The sequence below is a fragment of the Microcaecilia unicolor genome, chromosome 1 (assembly GCF_901765095.1).
Source record: "Microcaecilia unicolor chromosome 1, aMicUni1.1, whole genome shotgun sequence".
NCBI classification, from domain to species: domain Eukaryota; kingdom Metazoa; phylum Chordata; class Amphibia; order Gymnophiona; family Siphonopidae; genus Microcaecilia; species Microcaecilia unicolor.
Window position 1 is genome coordinate 4,405,073 of NC_044031.1, and position 16,705 is coordinate 4,421,777.

General features: G+C 47.2%; 1 protein-coding gene and 1 pseudogene across 1 annotated transcript; both read left to right on the forward strand.

The window, feature by feature from the left end:
* Positions 1-863: 863 nt before the first annotated feature.
* Positions 864-2,909, forward strand: LOC115460331 (zinc finger protein 883-like; the record flags this gene model as incomplete). The annotated part of the gene is made up of 1 exon (XM_030190115.1): positions 864-2,909. A coding segment is annotated over exon 1 (2,046 nt), but the record flags the coding sequence as incomplete, so codon positions are not given.
* Positions 2,910-4,100: 1,191 nt separating this feature from the next.
* On the forward strand, positions 4,101-14,459 carry LOC115460337 (annotated as a pseudogene).
* Positions 14,460-16,705: the final 2,246 nt, after the last annotated feature.

Here is a 16,705-nt window from a genome sequence, read left to right on the forward strand (position 1 = left end):
CCCAACAGGGAGGGGGTGGAAAATTTTACAATTTAAAGATACAGATTTTTTATTGAACTCGTTAAACTGCTGTTCTCCTACAGTACTATACAATGCTGTGTTTTTAAATTTATTTAGAAGAAGATGACCCTAAGAACAGTAATGCAGAGACACATAAATGGAAGCTCAGTGAGAAGCCTGAAGAGGAAAAGATGTTCTCAGAAAGAGAGAAAGAAGAGACTTCGTCCTGTTCTGACTGGGGAGAAAAGGGAAAAAATCAAAATAAACAAAAACCTTCAACAGGAAGCTCAGCTCCGTGTGAACATTGTACCAGTAATATCACACAAACAGTGGAAGACCAGACAAACCAGATGAGAGTTCAGAAATGTTTGTGTGATGGATGTGAGATATTCCTTAATGATCATTTAACTCTGAAATCACATCAGAGATCCGATACTGAAGACAGACCATATACAGGTACGGACTGTGGGAAAACCTTCAGTCAAAAGAGAGAACTACAGCAACAGCAGAAAACATGCATAAGAGAGACCCACTGTATAGGTTCTGAGTGTGGGAAAGATTTCAGTAGGAAGAAAGAGAAACATGAGAACAATAATAAAGAAACTAGAGTGTGTACAACGACAGTAGATGAGAAAACCTTTATCAATAAAGGAAGCGTTACAAAATACCAGAAAAATGACACTGATGAGGGATTATCTGCATGTTCTAGTCGTGACAAAAGCTTCAGTCAGGAAGAAAATGTCATAAGAAATGCAAAATTCCAGCCAGAAGAGATACTAGTTTCAAGTGCTGAATGTAAGAAAAAATTCAGCCATAGAGAAGAATTAACAGATCATAAAACACCTCAACCTGGTGAAGAATCAATGACTAAACCTGAAAAAGTCTTTTGCAGAAAGACAGACCTCTCAAACTACCAGAAAATTCAGAAAAATGAAAGCTTGTGTACTTCTGCTGACAGTGGTACAAGTGGTTGCTGGAAAAGAAACCTCCCTATGCAGAAGAGAAACCACAAAGGAATGAAACAACTTAACTGTACTGAGTGTAATAAAAGCTTCAGTCAGAAGGGAAATCTCACAAATCACCAGAGAATCCACACAGGAGTGGAGCCGTTCATCTGCACTGAGTGTAATAAAAGCTTCAGTCAGAAAATAAGCCTCACAGAACACGAGAGAATCCACACAGGAATGAAACCATTCATCTGCAGTGAGTGTAATAAAAGCTTCAGTCGGAAAACAAACCTCAAAGAACACCAGAGAATCCACACAGGAATGAAACCATTCATCTGCAGTGAGTGTAATAGACGTTTCAGTCATAAAACAAACCTCACAGAACACCAGAGAATCCACACAGGAGTGAAACCATTCATCTGCACTGAGTGTAATAAAAGCTTCACTCATAAAAGAAACCTCACAAAACACCAGAGAATCCACACAGAAATGAAACCATTCATCTGCAGTGAGTGTAATAAAAGCTTCAGTCAGAAAACAAACCTCACAGAACACCAGAGAATCCACACAGGAGTGAAACCATTCATCTGCACTGAGTGTAATAAAAGCTTCACTCATAAAAGAAACCTCACAAAACACCAGAGAATCCACACAGAAATGAAACCATTCATCTGCAGTGAGTGTAATAAAAGCTTCAGTCAGAAAACAAACCTCACAGAACACCAGAGAATCCACACAGGAGTGAAACCATTCATCTGCACTGAGTGTAATAAAAGCTTCACTCTTAAAAGAAACCTCACAAAACACCAGAGAATCCACACAGGAATGAAACCATTCATCTGCACTGAGTGTAATAAAAGCTTCAGTCAGAAAACAAACCTCACAGAACACCAGAGAATCCACACAGGAATGAAACCATTCATCTGCAGTGAGTGTAATAAAAGCTTCAGTCGGAAAACAAACCTCAAAGAACACCAGAGAATCCACACAGGAATGAAACCATTCATCTGCAGTGAGTGTAATAGACGTTTCAGTCATAAAACAAACCTCACAGAACACCAGAGAATCCACACAGGAGTGAAACCATTCATCTGCACTGAGTGTAATAAAAGCTTCACTCATAAAAGAAACCTCACAAAACACCAGAGAATCCACACAGAAATGAAACCATTCATCTGCAGTGAGTGTAATAAAAGCTTCAGTCAGAAAACAAACCTCACAGAACACCAGAGAATCCACACAGGAGTGAAACCATTCATCTGCACTGAGTGTAATAAAAGCTTCACTCTTAAAAGAAACCTCACAAAACACCAGAGAATCCACACAGGAATGAAACCATTCATCTGCAGTGAGTGTAATAAAAGCTTCAGTCAGAAAACAAACCTCACAGACCACCAGAGAATCCACACAGGAGTGAAACCATTCATCTGCACTGAGTGTAATAAAAGCTTCACTTATAAAATAAGCCTCACAATACACCAGAGAATCCACACAGGAGTGAAACCGTTTATCTGCAGTGAGTGTAATAAAAGCTTCAGTCAGAAAACAAGCCTCACAGAACACCAGAGAATCCACACAGGAGTGAAACCGTTCATCTGCACTGAGTGTAATAAAAGCTTCACTTATAAAACAAACCTCACAGGACACCAGAGAATCCACACAGGAGTGAAACCGTTCATCTGCAGTGAGTGTAATAAAAGCTTCACTCATAAAAGAAACCTCACAGTACACCAGAGAATCCACACAGGAATGAAACCATTCATCTGCAGTGAGTGTAATAAAAGCTTCACTCATAAACCAAGCCTCACAGAACACCAGAGAATCCACACAGGAGTGAAACTATTCATCTGCACTGAGTGTAATAAAAGCTTCACTTATAAAATAAGCCTCACAATACACCAGAGAATCCACACAGGAGTGAAACCATTCATCTGCAGTGAGTGTAATAAAAGCTTCAGTCAGAAAACAAGCCTCACAGAACACCAGAGAATCCACACAGGAGTGAAACCGTTTATCTGCACTGAGTGTAATAAAAGCTTCAGTTGGAAAAGAAGCCTCACAGAACACCAGGGAATCCACACAGGAGTGAAACCATTCATCTGCACTGAGTGTAATAAAAGCTTCACTCATAAACCAAGCCTCACAAAACACCAGAGAATCCACACAGGAGTGAAACCGTTTATCTGCACTGAGTGTAATAAAAGCTTCAGTTGGAAAAGAAGCCTCACAGAACACCAGAGAATCCACACAGGAGTGAAACCATTCATCTGCACTGAGTGTAATAAAAGCTTCACTTATAAAATAAGCCTCACAATACACAAGAGAATCCACACAGGAATGAAACCATTCATCTGCACTGAGTGTAATAAAAACTTCACTCATAAAACAAGCCTCACAGAACACCAGAGAATCCACACAGGAGTGAAACCATTCATCTGCACTGAGTGTAATAAAAGCTTCACTCATAAAAAAAACCTCACAGTACACCAGAGAATCCACACAGGAATGAAACCATTCATCTGCACTGAGTGTGATAAAAGCTTCAATCATAAAATAAGCCTCACTATACACCAGAGAATCCACACAGGAGTGAAACCATTCATCTGCAGTTAGTGTAATAAAAGCTTCAGTCAGAAAACAAGCCTCACAGAACACCAGAGAATCCACACAGGAGTAAAACCATTCATCTGCACTGAGTGTAATAAAAGCTTCAGTAGGAAGGTACACCTCACAATACACCAGAGAATTCACACAGGAGTGAAACCGTTCATCTGCAGTGAGTGTAATAAAAGCTTCAGCCAGAAAACAAGCCTCAGAGAACACGAGAGAATCCACACAGGAATCAAACCATTCATCTGCACTGAGTGTAGTAAAAGCTTCAGTCAGAAATCAAGCCTCACAGTACACCAGAGAATCCACACAGAAGTGAAACTGTTCATCTGCACCGAGTGTAAGAAAAGCTTCAGTCATAAAACAAGCCTCAGAGAACACCAGAGAATCCATACAGGAAAGAAACCATTCATCTGCACTGAGTGTAATAAAAGCTTCAGTCAGAAATCAAGCCTCACAGTACACCAGAGAATCCACACAGGAATGAAACCATTCATCTGTACTGAGTGTAATAAAAGCTTCAGTCGGAAAACAAGCCTCACAATACACCAGAGAATCCACACAGGAGTGAAACCGTTTATCTGCACTGAGTGTAATAAAAGCTTCAGTTGGAAAAGAAGCCTCACAGAACACCAGGGAATCCACACAGGAGTGAAACCATTCATCTGCACTGAGTGTAATAAAAGCTTCACTCATAAACCAAGCCTCACAAAACACCAGAGAATCCACACAGGAGTGAAACCGTTTATCTGCACTGAGTGTAATAAAAGCTTCAGTTGGAAAAGAAGCCTCACAGAACACCAGAGAATCCACACAGGAGTGAAACCATTCATCTGCACTGAGTGTAATAAAAGCTTCACTTATAAAATAAGCCTCACAATACACAAGAGAATCCACACAGGAATGAAACCATTCATCTGCACTGAGTGTAATAAAGACTTCACTCATAAAACAAGCCTCACAGAACACCAGAGAATCCACACAGGAGTGAAACCATTCATCTGCACTGAGTGTAATAAAAGCTTCACTCATAAAAAAAACCTCACAGTACACCAGAGAATCCACACAGGAATGAAACCATTCATCTGCACTGAGTGTGATAAAAGCTTCACTCATAAAATAAGCCTCACTATACACCAGAGAATCCACACAGGAGTGAAACCATTCATCTGCAGTTAGTGTAATAAAAGCTTCAGTCAGAAAACAAGCCTCACAGAACACCAGAGAATCCACACAGGAGTGAAACCATTCATCTGCACTGAGTGTAATAAAAGCTTCAGTAGGAAGGGACACCTCACAATACACCAGAGAATTCACACAGGAGTGAAACCGTTCATCTGCAGTGAGTGTAATAAAAGCTTCAGCCGGAAAACAAGCCTCAGAGAACACGAGAGAATCCACACAGGAATCAAACCATTCATCTGCACTGAGTGTAGTAAAAGCTTCAGTCAGAAATCAAGCCTCACAGTACACCAGAGAATCCACACAGAAGTGAAACTGTTCATCTGCACTGAGTGTAAGAAAAGCTTCAGTCATAAAACAAGCCTCAGAGAACACCAGAGAATCCATACAGGAAAGAAACCATTCATCTGCACTGAGTGTAATAAAAGCTTCAGTCAGAAATCAAGCCTCACAGTACACCAGAGAATCCACACAGGAATGAAACCATTCATCTGTACTGAGTGTAATAAAAGCTTCAGTCGGAAAACAAGCCTCACAATACACCAGAGAATCCACACAGGAGTGAAACCATTCATCTGTACTGAGTGTAATAAAAGCTTCAGTCAGAAAACAAGCCTCACAGTACACCAGATAATTCACACAGGAATGAAACCATTCATCTGCAGTGAGTGTAATAAAACCTTTACTCACAAAATAAGCCTCACAATATACCAGAGAATCCACACAGGAATGAAACCACTTAACTGTACTGAGTGTAATAAAAGCTTCAGTCGGAAGAGAAACCTCACACAACACCAGAGAATCCACACAGGAGTGAAACCATTCATCTGCACTGAGTGTAATAAAAGCTTCACTCACAAAATAAGCCTCACAATACACCAGAGAATCCACACAGGAATGAAACCATTCATCTGCACTGAGTGTAATACTAGCTTCAGTCTGAAGCAAAACCTCACAAAACACCAGACAATCCACACAGGAGTGAAACTGTTCATCTGCACTGAGTGTAATAAAAGCTTCAGTCAGAAAACAAGCCTCACAAAACACCAGAGAATCCACACAGGAGTAAAACTGTTTATCTGCACTGAGTGTAATAAAAGCTTCAGTCAGAAAACAAGCCTCACAGAACACCAGAGAATCCACACAGGAGTGAAACCATTCATCTGCACTGAGTGTAATAAAAGCTTCAGTAGGAAGGGACACCTCACACAACACCAGAGAATCCACACAGGAATGAAACCATTCATCTGCACTGAGTGTAATAAAAGCTTCAGTCATAAAATAAGCCTCACACAACACCAGAGAATCCACACAGGAATGAAACCATTCATTTGCACTGAGTGTAATAAAAGCTTCACTCATAAAACAGACCTCACAAAACACCAGAGAATCCACACAGGAATGAAACCATTCTTCTCCGAGGACAAGCAGGCTGCTTGTTCTCACGACTGGGGTGACGTCCGCGGCAGCCCCCACCAACCGGAAAAAGCTTCGCGGGACGGTCAGCACGCAGGGCACGCCCACCGCGCATGCGCGGCCGTCTTCCCGCCCGTGCGCGACCGCTCCCGCCAGTTCCTTTTTTTTACGCGCCTGGAGAGAGTCGTGCCTTCGCCGCTCTCTCTGTTTTCAGCCGCCGGAAAGCCGTTCGCGTTTACCGCGATTCGTAATTTTCTAGTTTATTTAGTGTATTTAGTACACCGCGCGCTCCGGGTTTTCTTTTTCAAAAAAAAAAAAAAAAAAGAGCACGCGCTCCTTTTTCCCTAGTTTCTAGCGGGGGCGCCGCGTTGCGGCCTAGTGGCCGCGCGGTCGATTTTCTTTTTCGAGGTGTGATTTCCGCCACCATCGACGACTTTAACTTCGCCGACGCGATTTTTCCGTCGATGTCCTCGAAGGTCCCGAGTGGATTTAAAAAGTGTGGTCGGTGCGGCCGGCCGATCTCGCAGACCGACACCCACGCTTGGTGCCTCCAGTGCCTCGGGCCGGAGCACAATATCAAGTCGTGTTCTCTGTGTCTCGGTCTCCGGAAACGGACTCAGGTTGTGAGGCAAGTTCTACGGGACCGTCTTTTTAGAACTTGCGCCGGCCCCTCGACGTCGACCTTGACGGCATTGGTATCGACGCCCGGTCCTTCGGTACCGGTATCGATGCCCGAGAAATCGGCACCGATGGCATCGACCCCAGGAGAACAGGTCCCGTCGGCCCGCCGGTCCTCCGGTGAGGGTAGAGGTGAGAGGCCGCGTGGGCAGTCGGCCCCGGTCACTCCCTCAGCCCGTGGCCCACGGGACCGAACCCTGTCTGACCCGGTTCCTCGAGACCGAGGGGGATCGTCCTCCTCCTCCTCCATACCACCCGGCACCGGTGACGGGCATCGCAAGAAGACTAAGAAGCACCGTCACCGGTCGCCCTCGATGCATCCGGACATCGGAGAGGAGTCGACGCCGAAGCGTCCGCGTCGGGAGGAGAGGTCCCCGTCGGTTGTGGAGGTACCGACGCGTCAGGGTTCCGGCACTTCGGTGCCGTCTCCTGGCCCCCATCAGATCCCGGCACCGACGCCTCTACCGGCCCCACCGCCTTTCCCGGCAGCGGGCCTGGACGAGTGCCTCAGAGCCATCCTTCCAGGGATCCTGGAAGGGCTGATGCGGCAGGCTGTGCGGCGCCGGTCTCGACAGCCACGCAGGTGGAGTCCCCGTCGACGTCGATGGAGGGAGCTTCGTCCCCGCCGGCGCGGGAGTCCACCACTCGACGACACCGAGGCCTCGGTGCCTCGACGTCGAGCCGGGCCCGGTTCAGGACACAGCTACGTGAGCTTATGTCCGATACCGAGGATGAGGCCTCGTGGGGGGAAGAGGAGGACCCTAGATATTTCTCCTCAGAGGAGTCTACGGGCCTTCCCTCGGATCCCACGCCTTCACCGGAGAGGAAGCTCTCGCCTCCTGAGAGTCTCTCCTTTGCCTCCTTTGTGCGGGATATGTCTATTTGCATTCCCTTTCCCGTGGTCTCTGTGGATGAGCCGAGGGCTGAGATGCTCGAGGTCCTCGACTATCCATCACCACCTAGAGAGTCCTCCACGGTGCCGTTGCACAATGTCCTCAAGGAGACACTGCTTCGGAACTGGATGCGACCATTAACTAATCCCACCATTCCCAAGAAAGCAGAGTCCCAGTACAGGATCCACTCTGACCCAGAGTTAATGCGGCCACAATTGCCCCATGACGTGGATTCTGCTCTCAAGCGGGCAGGGAGTTCGAGGGATACCGCCTCGGCGCCCCCGGGGCGGGAGTCTCGCACTCTGGACTCGTTTGGGAGGAAGGCCTACCAATCCTCCATGCTCGTGACCCGCATCCATTTGGATACAGAAAGTGAAGGTGCCTTGGTGCTTTATAACTTTTGCTACGTGAGACGTGGGGTAAGGAATATTGTAGATGAAAATATTCGAGTTATTCCCCAAGTTTTCCACGTCATCACTGTGACCCCTGACGCAGGTGCTAGTCACCGAAACACGGCCCGTGTCGGGTCAAGGCTCATTCATTAAAGAACTTTGTTCCATTTTAAAGGCCCGTGGTGCTGTTTTTTTGTTTGGTTCGTGACCCGCATCCAGTCATACCAGCTCTATACGAGCATCCACATGCGGAATAATGTGAAGCAACTGGCGGACCTGGTCGATAAGCTCCCGCCGGAGCAGTCCAGGCCTTATCAGGAGGTGGTCAGGCAGCTGAAGGCGTGCAGAAAGTTCCTGTCCAGGGGTATCTATGACACCTGTGACGTGGCATCTCGTGCTGCGGCCCAAGGTATAGTGATGCGCAGGCTCTCATGGCTGCGTGCCTCTGACCTGGACAACCGCACCCAGCAGAGACTGGCTGACGTCCCTTGCCGGGGGGATAACATTTTTGGTGAGAAGGTCGAGCAGCTGGTGGACCAACTGCATCAGCGGGAAACCGCCCTCGACAAGCTCTCCCACCGGGCGCCTTCAGCATCCACCTCAGCTGGTGGACGTTTTTCCCGGGCCCGGCAGGCTGCACCCTATTCTTTTGCAAAGTGTAGGTACAACCAGCCGGCCCGAAGGCCTCGTCAGGCACAGGGACAGCCCCAGCGCGCTCGTTCTCTTCAACAGCGTGCGCCTAAGCAGCCCCCTGCGCCTCCACAGCAAAAGCCGGGGACGGGCTTTTGACTGGATCCACGGGAACATAGCCGCCCTCAAAGTGTCCGTACCGGACGATCTGCCGGTCGGGGGGAGGTTAAAAATTTTTCACCAAAGGTGGCCTCTCATAATCTCCGACCAGTGGGTTCTCCAAATAGTGCGGTGCGGATACGCCCTGAATTTGGCCTCCCTGCCACCAAATTGTCCTCCGGGAGCTCAATCCTTCAGCTCCCATCACAAGCAGGTACTTGCAGAGGAACTCTCCGCCCTTCTCAGCGCCAATGCGGTCGAGCCCGTACCACCCGGGCAGGAAGGGCAGGGATTCTATTCCAGGTACTTCCTTGTGGAAAAGAAAACAGGGGGGATGTGTCCCATCCTAGACCTGAGAGGCCTGAACAAATTCCTGGTCAAAGAAAAGTTCAGGATGCTTTCCTTGGGCACCCTTCTGCCAATGATTCAGAAAAACGATTGGCTATGTTCCCTGGATTTAAAGGACGCATACACTCACATCCCGATACTGCCAGCTCACAGACAGTATCTCAGATTCCGCCTGGGCGCACGGCACTTTCAGTATTGTGTGCTGCCCTTTGGGCTCGCCTCTGCCCCACGAGTGTTTACCAAGTGCCTCGTGGTGGTGGCGGCGTATCTACGCAAGCTGGGAGTGCACGTGTTCCCATATCTCGACGATTGGCTGGTCAAGAGCACCTCGGAGGCAGGAGCCCTCCGGTCCATGCAGTGCACTATTCAACTTCTGGAGCTGCTGGGGTTTGTGATAAATTACCCAAAGTCCCATCTCCAGCCAACACAGTCTCTGGAATTCATAGGAGCGCTGCTGAATACCCAGACGGCTCAGGCCTTCCTTCCCGAAGCGAGGGCCAACAACCTCCTGTCCCTGGCTTCGCGGACCAGAGCGTCTCAGCAGGTCACAGCTCGGCAGATGTTGAGACTTCTGGGTCATATGGCCTCCACAGTTCATGTGACTCCCATGGCTCGTCTTCACATGAGATCTGCTCAATGGACCCTAGCTTCCCAGTGGTTCCAAGCCACCGGGAATCTAGAAGATGTCATCCGCCTCTCCACCAGTTGCCGCACTTCTCTGCTCTGGTGGACCATTCGGACCAATTTGACCCTGGGACGTCCATTCCAAATTCCGCAGCCCACGAAAGTGCTGACGACGGATGCATCTCGCCTGGGGTGGGGAGCTCATGTCGATGGGCTCCACACCCAGGGTCTGTGGTCCCTCCAGGAAAAGGATCTGCAGATCAACCTCCTGGAGCTCCGAGCGATCTGGAACGCACTGAAGGCTTTCAGAGATCGGCTGTCCTGCCAAATTATCCAAATTCGGACAGACAATCAGGTTGCAATGTATTACACCAACAAGCAGGGGGGCACCGGATCTCGCCCCCTGTGTCAGGAAGCCGTCGGGATGTGGACTTGGGCCCGCCGGTTCGGCATGCTTCTCCAAGCCACATACCTGGCAGGTGTAAACAACAGTCTGGCCGACAGACTGAGCAGAGTCATGCAACCGCACGAGTGGTCGCTTCATTCCAGAGTGGTACGCAAGATCTTCCGAGAGTGGGGCACCCCCTCGGTGGACCTTTTCGCCTCTCTGACCAACCACAAGCTGCCTCTGTTCTGTTCCAGACTTCAGGCCCACGGCAGGCTAGCGTCGGATGCCTTTCTCCTCCATTGGGGGACCGGCCTCCTGTATGCTTATCCTCCCATACCTTTGGTGGGGAAGACCTTACTGAAGCTCAAGCAAGACCACGGCACCATGATTCTGATAGCGCCCTTCTGGCCCCGTCAGATCTGGTTCCCTCTTCTTCTGGAGTTGTCCTCCGAAGAACCGTGGAGATTGGAGTGTTTTCCGACTCTCATCTCGCAGAACGACGGAGCGTTGCTGCACCCCAACCTTCAGTCCCTGGCTCTCACGGCCTGGATGTTGAGGGCGTAGACTTCACTGCGTTGGGTCTGTCGGAGGGTGTCTCCCGTGTCTTGCTTGCCTCTAGGAAGGATTCCACTAAAAAGAGTTACTTTTTCAAGTGGAGGAGGTTCGTCGTTTGGTGTGAGAGCAAGGCCCTAGAACCTCGTTCTTGCCCTGCACAGAACCTGCTTGAATACCTTCTGCACTTATCAAAGTCTGGCCTCAAGACCAACTCAGTAAGGAATCACCTTAGTGCGATTAGTGCTTACCATTATCGTGTGGAAGGTAAAGCCATCTCTGGAGAGCCTTTAGTCGTTCGATTCATGAGAGGCTTGCTTTTGTCAAAGCCCCCTATCAAGCCTCCTACAGTGTCATGGGATCTCAACGTCGTCCTCACCCAGCTGATGAAACCTCCTTTTGAGCCACTGAATACCTGCCATCTGAAGTACTTGACCTGGAAGGTCATTTTCTTGGTGGCAGTTACTTCAGCTCATAGGGTCAGTGAGCTTCAAGCCCTGGTAGCTCATGCTCCATATACCAAATTTCATCACAACAGAGTAGTGCTCCGCACCCACCCAAAGTTCCTGCCGAAGGTGGTGTCGGAGTTCCATCTTAACCAGTCAATTGTCTTGCCAACATTCTTCCCCAGGCCGCATACCCGCCCTGCTGAACGTCAGTTGCACACATTGGACTGCAAGAGAGCATTGGCCTTCTACTTGGAGCGGACGCAGCCCCACAGACAGTCCGCCCAATTGTTTGTTTCTTTCGACCCTAACAGGCTAGGGGTCACTGTCGGGAAACGCACCATCTCCAATTGGCTAGCAGATTGCATTTCCTTCACTTACGCCCAGGCTGGGCTGGCTCTTGAGGGTCATGTCACGGCTCATAGTGTTAGAGCCATGGCAGCGTCGGTCGCCCACTTGAAGTCAGCCACTATTGAAGAGATTTGCAAGGCTGCGACGTGGTCATCTGTCCACACATTCACATCACATTACTGCCTCCAGCAGGATACCCGACGCGACAGTCGGTTCGGGCAGTCGGTGCTGCAGAATCTGTTTGGGGTGTAAATCCAACTCCACCCTCCAGGACCCGAATTTATTCTGGTCAGGCTGCACTCTCAGTTAGTTGTTCTTCGTAGGTCAATTTCTGTTATACCCTCGCCGTTGCGAGGTTCAATTGACCTGGGTTCTTGTTTTGAGTGAGCCTGAGAGCTAGGGATACCCCAGTCGTGAGAACAAGCAGCCTGCTTGTCCTCGGAGAAAGTGAATGATACATACCTGTAGCAGGTGTTCTCCGAGGACAGCAGGCTGATTGTTCTCACCTACCCTCCTTCCTCCCCTTTGGAGTTGCGTTTTCATCTTTGCTTGTCATTCAACTGGCGGGAGCGGTCGCGCACGGGCGGGAAGACGGCCGCGCATGCGCGGTGGGCGTGCCCTGCGTGCTGACTGTCCCGCGAAGCTTTTTCCGGTTGGTGGGGGCTGCCGCGGACGTCACCCCAGTCGTGAGAACAATCAGCCTGCTGTCCTCGGAGAACACCTGCTACAGGTATGTATCATTCACTATCTGCAGTGAGTGTAATAAAAGCTTCAGGCATAAAGGACACCTCACAATACACCAGAGAATCCACATAGGAATGAAACCATTCATCTGCACTGAGTGTAATAAAAGCTTCAGTCAAAAGGGAAACCTCACAAAACACCAGAGAATCCACACAGGAATGAAACCATTCATCTGCAGTGAGTGTAATAAAAGGTTCAGTCAGAAAACAAGCCTCACAATACACCAGAGAATCCACACAGGAATTAAACCATTCATCTGCAGTGAGTGTAATAAAAGCTTCAGTCAGAAGCAATACCTCACAATACACCAGAGAATCCACACAGGAATGAAACCATTCATCTGCACTGAGTGTAATAAAAGCTTCATTCAAAAGAGACACCTCACAAAACACCAGAGAATCCACACAGGAATGAAGCCATTTAGATGTTCTGAGTGTGGTAAGAGCTTTATTAACAATGAAACACTCACCATGCACCAGAATAGCCATTGACGAGTAAAACCATTTCCATGTACTGAGTGTGGCAAATGGTTCAGGTTGAAGAAATACATGATAATACACCAGAGAATCCATGCAGGAGTGAAGCCATTTAAATGTTCTGAGTGTGGTATGAGCTTTATTAACAATGAAACACTCACCATGCACCAGAATAGCCATTGACGAGTAAAACCATTTCCATGTACTGAGTGTGGCAAATGGTTCAGGTTGAAGAAATACATGATAATACACCAGAGAATCCATGCAGGAGTGAAGCCATTTAGATGTTCTGAGTGTGGTAAAACCTTCACTGAGAAGGGACATCTCGCCAAGGCCACTACAGAGTTCACATGAGAGTGAAGCCATTTACATGCACTGAGTGTAATAAAAGCTTCTGTTAGAAGGTAAACCTCAAGAACCTATAGAAATGATAAGTAGTAGTAGTAGTAGAAACCACCGAATGATCCACACAGGAAGGTTCATATAAATAGCTAGGAGTGGAGGAAGAAACGTCTAAAAAGCTGAAATGGCCGAGAGAAAATATCAGTAATGACTATTATAGGAGACTTCCTGCACTCTCATATTGTTTTGGTATTTCAGACTGGCCTCTTAAACACCTGTAAAAACTAGGGGGCCCTTTTTACTAAGCTGCGTAAACGCCTACGAGCACCCAATGTGCGTCAATTTGGAGTCATCACCCGGCTACTGCGTGGCTTGGGCAGTAATTTTGATTTTTACGTGTGTCTACTATGCCAGAAAATTATTTCTATTTTAGGTGCAGGGTGGAAACCAGACGGTAATCATCATTCTACGCACGTAGACCATTACCACCCGGTTAACGCTTGAGACCCTAAGTCAATGGGTAGCGGTAAGGTCTCAGGCTCAAAATGGACGTGCTCCAATTTTTATTTTGATGAAGTCAAGGAGTAGCTGGTTCAGGAACCACTAAGAGGGGGAACAATTCTAGACCTAGTGCTTAGTGGAGCATGATCTGGTTCAGGAGGTAATGGTGCTAGGGACGCTTGATAACAGTGATCATAACATGATCAGATTTGATATAAGCTCTGTGGTAAGTACACACAGGAAATCCAATATGTTAGCATTTAACTTTCAAAAAAGAGACTATGATAAAATGAGAAGAAGGGTGAAAAAAAAGGAGCAGCTGCAAAGGTCAAAAAATTACATGGGGGCTGGGGGGGCAGAGCAATATGGCTGAGAGGACACAGGAGAATCTGCTCTATCGTGCCTTCTAAGCATAAGGGTAAGGTGAGATTTTATTCCCCTGAAGCCACCTCTATCCCTCTTGGTCAACTGAAGTTGGATTCATTTGTGCTCCCGCAGCGGGCAGGAAATGAGGGTGAGATCCCAGCTCAGTACTGGACGCAGGGAGAGTCCCAGCTTTCGGGAGAGACATCTTTGTTTCCCTCAGACCAGGTTGTTCCACCACTTCGACAACAGCAGACTGTAGAGGAGGCTGTGAAGACTCCAAAGAAAGATGTGACGTCTTCAGCAGCCGCTGTGGGGGATTCTCCTGGGTCAAACCACCGGGTCTTGTTTCTGACTATCCCTTTTTGTTGGATGGATATTTTGGTTTGTTCACCCACTGGCACCCTTGGATCATAATCCAAAATTACAACCCATTGATCCCATTACAATCTGCTACTAAAGGATTGCTGGAAGTACCCTCATCTATCGAGAGTCTCTCTTTAGAAGTGCTGGACCAACTCTATGGAATGCTCTACCGGATTCAGTTTGCAATACATCATCTTATTTGGCTTCCAGAAAACTACTGAAAGCACATTATTTTGTACAAGTTTTCCCTAGATGAGGATGTTGACAGTACGCTCATAGTATACTCAGATTTATATGTGATCACATTTGATATTTGATCTACAAAACTGTCCACTCTGCAGACTTCACTTACCTAGGAACCAAATGGTGGAACTCCTTAGCACCCAAAATAAGAAATATACAGGAATATACTAGATTCCGCAAAATCCTCAAATCATTCCTATTCAAACAAACCTTCACAAAGAACGACCAGATCTCAAACAATTAATTATTACCTGAAGTGGTTATTACTCTATTTACCATTAACTTTCTCTTTGCTTCATGTACAATTTCTTATTCATAAAAGATTTTCTAAATGTTAAACATCCATAGATATCCCTGTTTGTTTATGATATTGTATTGTAAAATTGAATTCTTACAACAAATTACTTTCTTATGCATTATTCTTTGTTATGTATCTTATACAGTTTATTGTAAGCCACATCGAACTCAAACTTGTTTGGGATAATGTGGGATATAAATGTCATCAATAAATAAATCCATAATTACATTTTTGTAGTCCAAAGGAGCTATTTTCTCGCTGTTTTCGTTGTTGAGTGTGATTCCTTTTACCTTTAGGTGGGTCTCCCTTCTGGATAAACTGTTCCCGTATGTTTTACGATCGGCTGAGACAAACTCTGTGATATGCTCACCCCTAGAGATCTCACTCTTTAATTCACTTAAATAGTCACTCAAAAGATGATTCCACTTACCCTCCTTGCTCACAAAAATCAGAGTCTGTGTCGACAGGGCTCTTGTAAAGCGTGAAGAGCCCTGTACAGTTCTAACCTGCATGCGCAGTTGTAAAAGAGGCTATGAAGATGTTAGTATTACCCGGTGGTGCACAAAATTCCTTTGTGCGCTTCCACATGCCGCATCATCGACTATAAGATCGCGAGACGACACAGTTTGTTCATGGGGAAACAGGTGCATATAGAGCTCATCCGGGTCTCTTGTGATGCTTGTGGCAGGTACAGTGGGGGAAATAAGTATTTGATCCCTTGCTGATTTTGTAAGTTTGCCCACTGACAAAGACATGAGCAGCCCATAATTGAAGGGTAGGTTATTGGTAACAGTGAGAGATAGCACATCACAAATTAAATCCGGAAAATCACATTGTGGAAAGTATATGAATTTATTTGCATTCTGCAGAGGGAAATAAGTATTTAATCCCTCTGGCAAACAAGACCTAATACTTGGTGGCAAAACCCTTGTTGGCAAGCACAGCGGTCAGACGTCTTCTGTAGTTGATGATGAGGTTTGCACACATGTCAGGAGGAATTTTGGTCCACTCTTTGCAGATCATCTCTAAATCATTAAGAGTTCTGGGCTGTCGCTTGGCAACTCGCAGCTTCAGCTCCCTCCATAAGTTTTCAATGGGATTAAGGTCTGGTGACTGGCTAGGCCACTCCATGACCCTAATGTGCTTCTTCCTGAGCCACTCCTTTGTTGCCTTGGCTGTATGTTTTGGGTCATTGTCGTGCTGGAAGACCCAGCCACGACCCATTTTTAAGGCCCTGGCGGAGGGAAGGAGGTTGTCACTCAGAATTGTACGGTACATGGCCCCATCCATTCTCCCATTGATGCGGTGAAGTAGTCCTGTGCCCTTAGCAGAGAAACACCCCCAAAACATAACATTTCCACCTCCATGCTTGACAGTGGGGACGGTGTTCTTTGGGTCATAGGCAGCATTTCTCTTCCTCCAAACACGGCGAGTTGAGTTCATGCCAAAGAGCTCAATTTTTGTCTCATCTGACCACAGTACCTTCTCCCAATCACTCTCGGCATCATCCAGGTGTTCACTGGCAAACTTCAGACGGGCCGTCACATGTGCCTTCCGGAGCAGGGGGACCTTGCGGGCACTGCAGGATTGCAATCCGTTATGTCGTAATGTGTTACCAATGGTTTTCGTGGTGACAGTGGTCCCAGCTGCCTTGAGATCATTGACAAGTTCCCCCCTTGTAGTTGTAGGCTGATTTCTAACCTTCCTCATGATCAAGGATACCCCACGAGGTGAGATTTTGCGTGGAGCCCCAGAT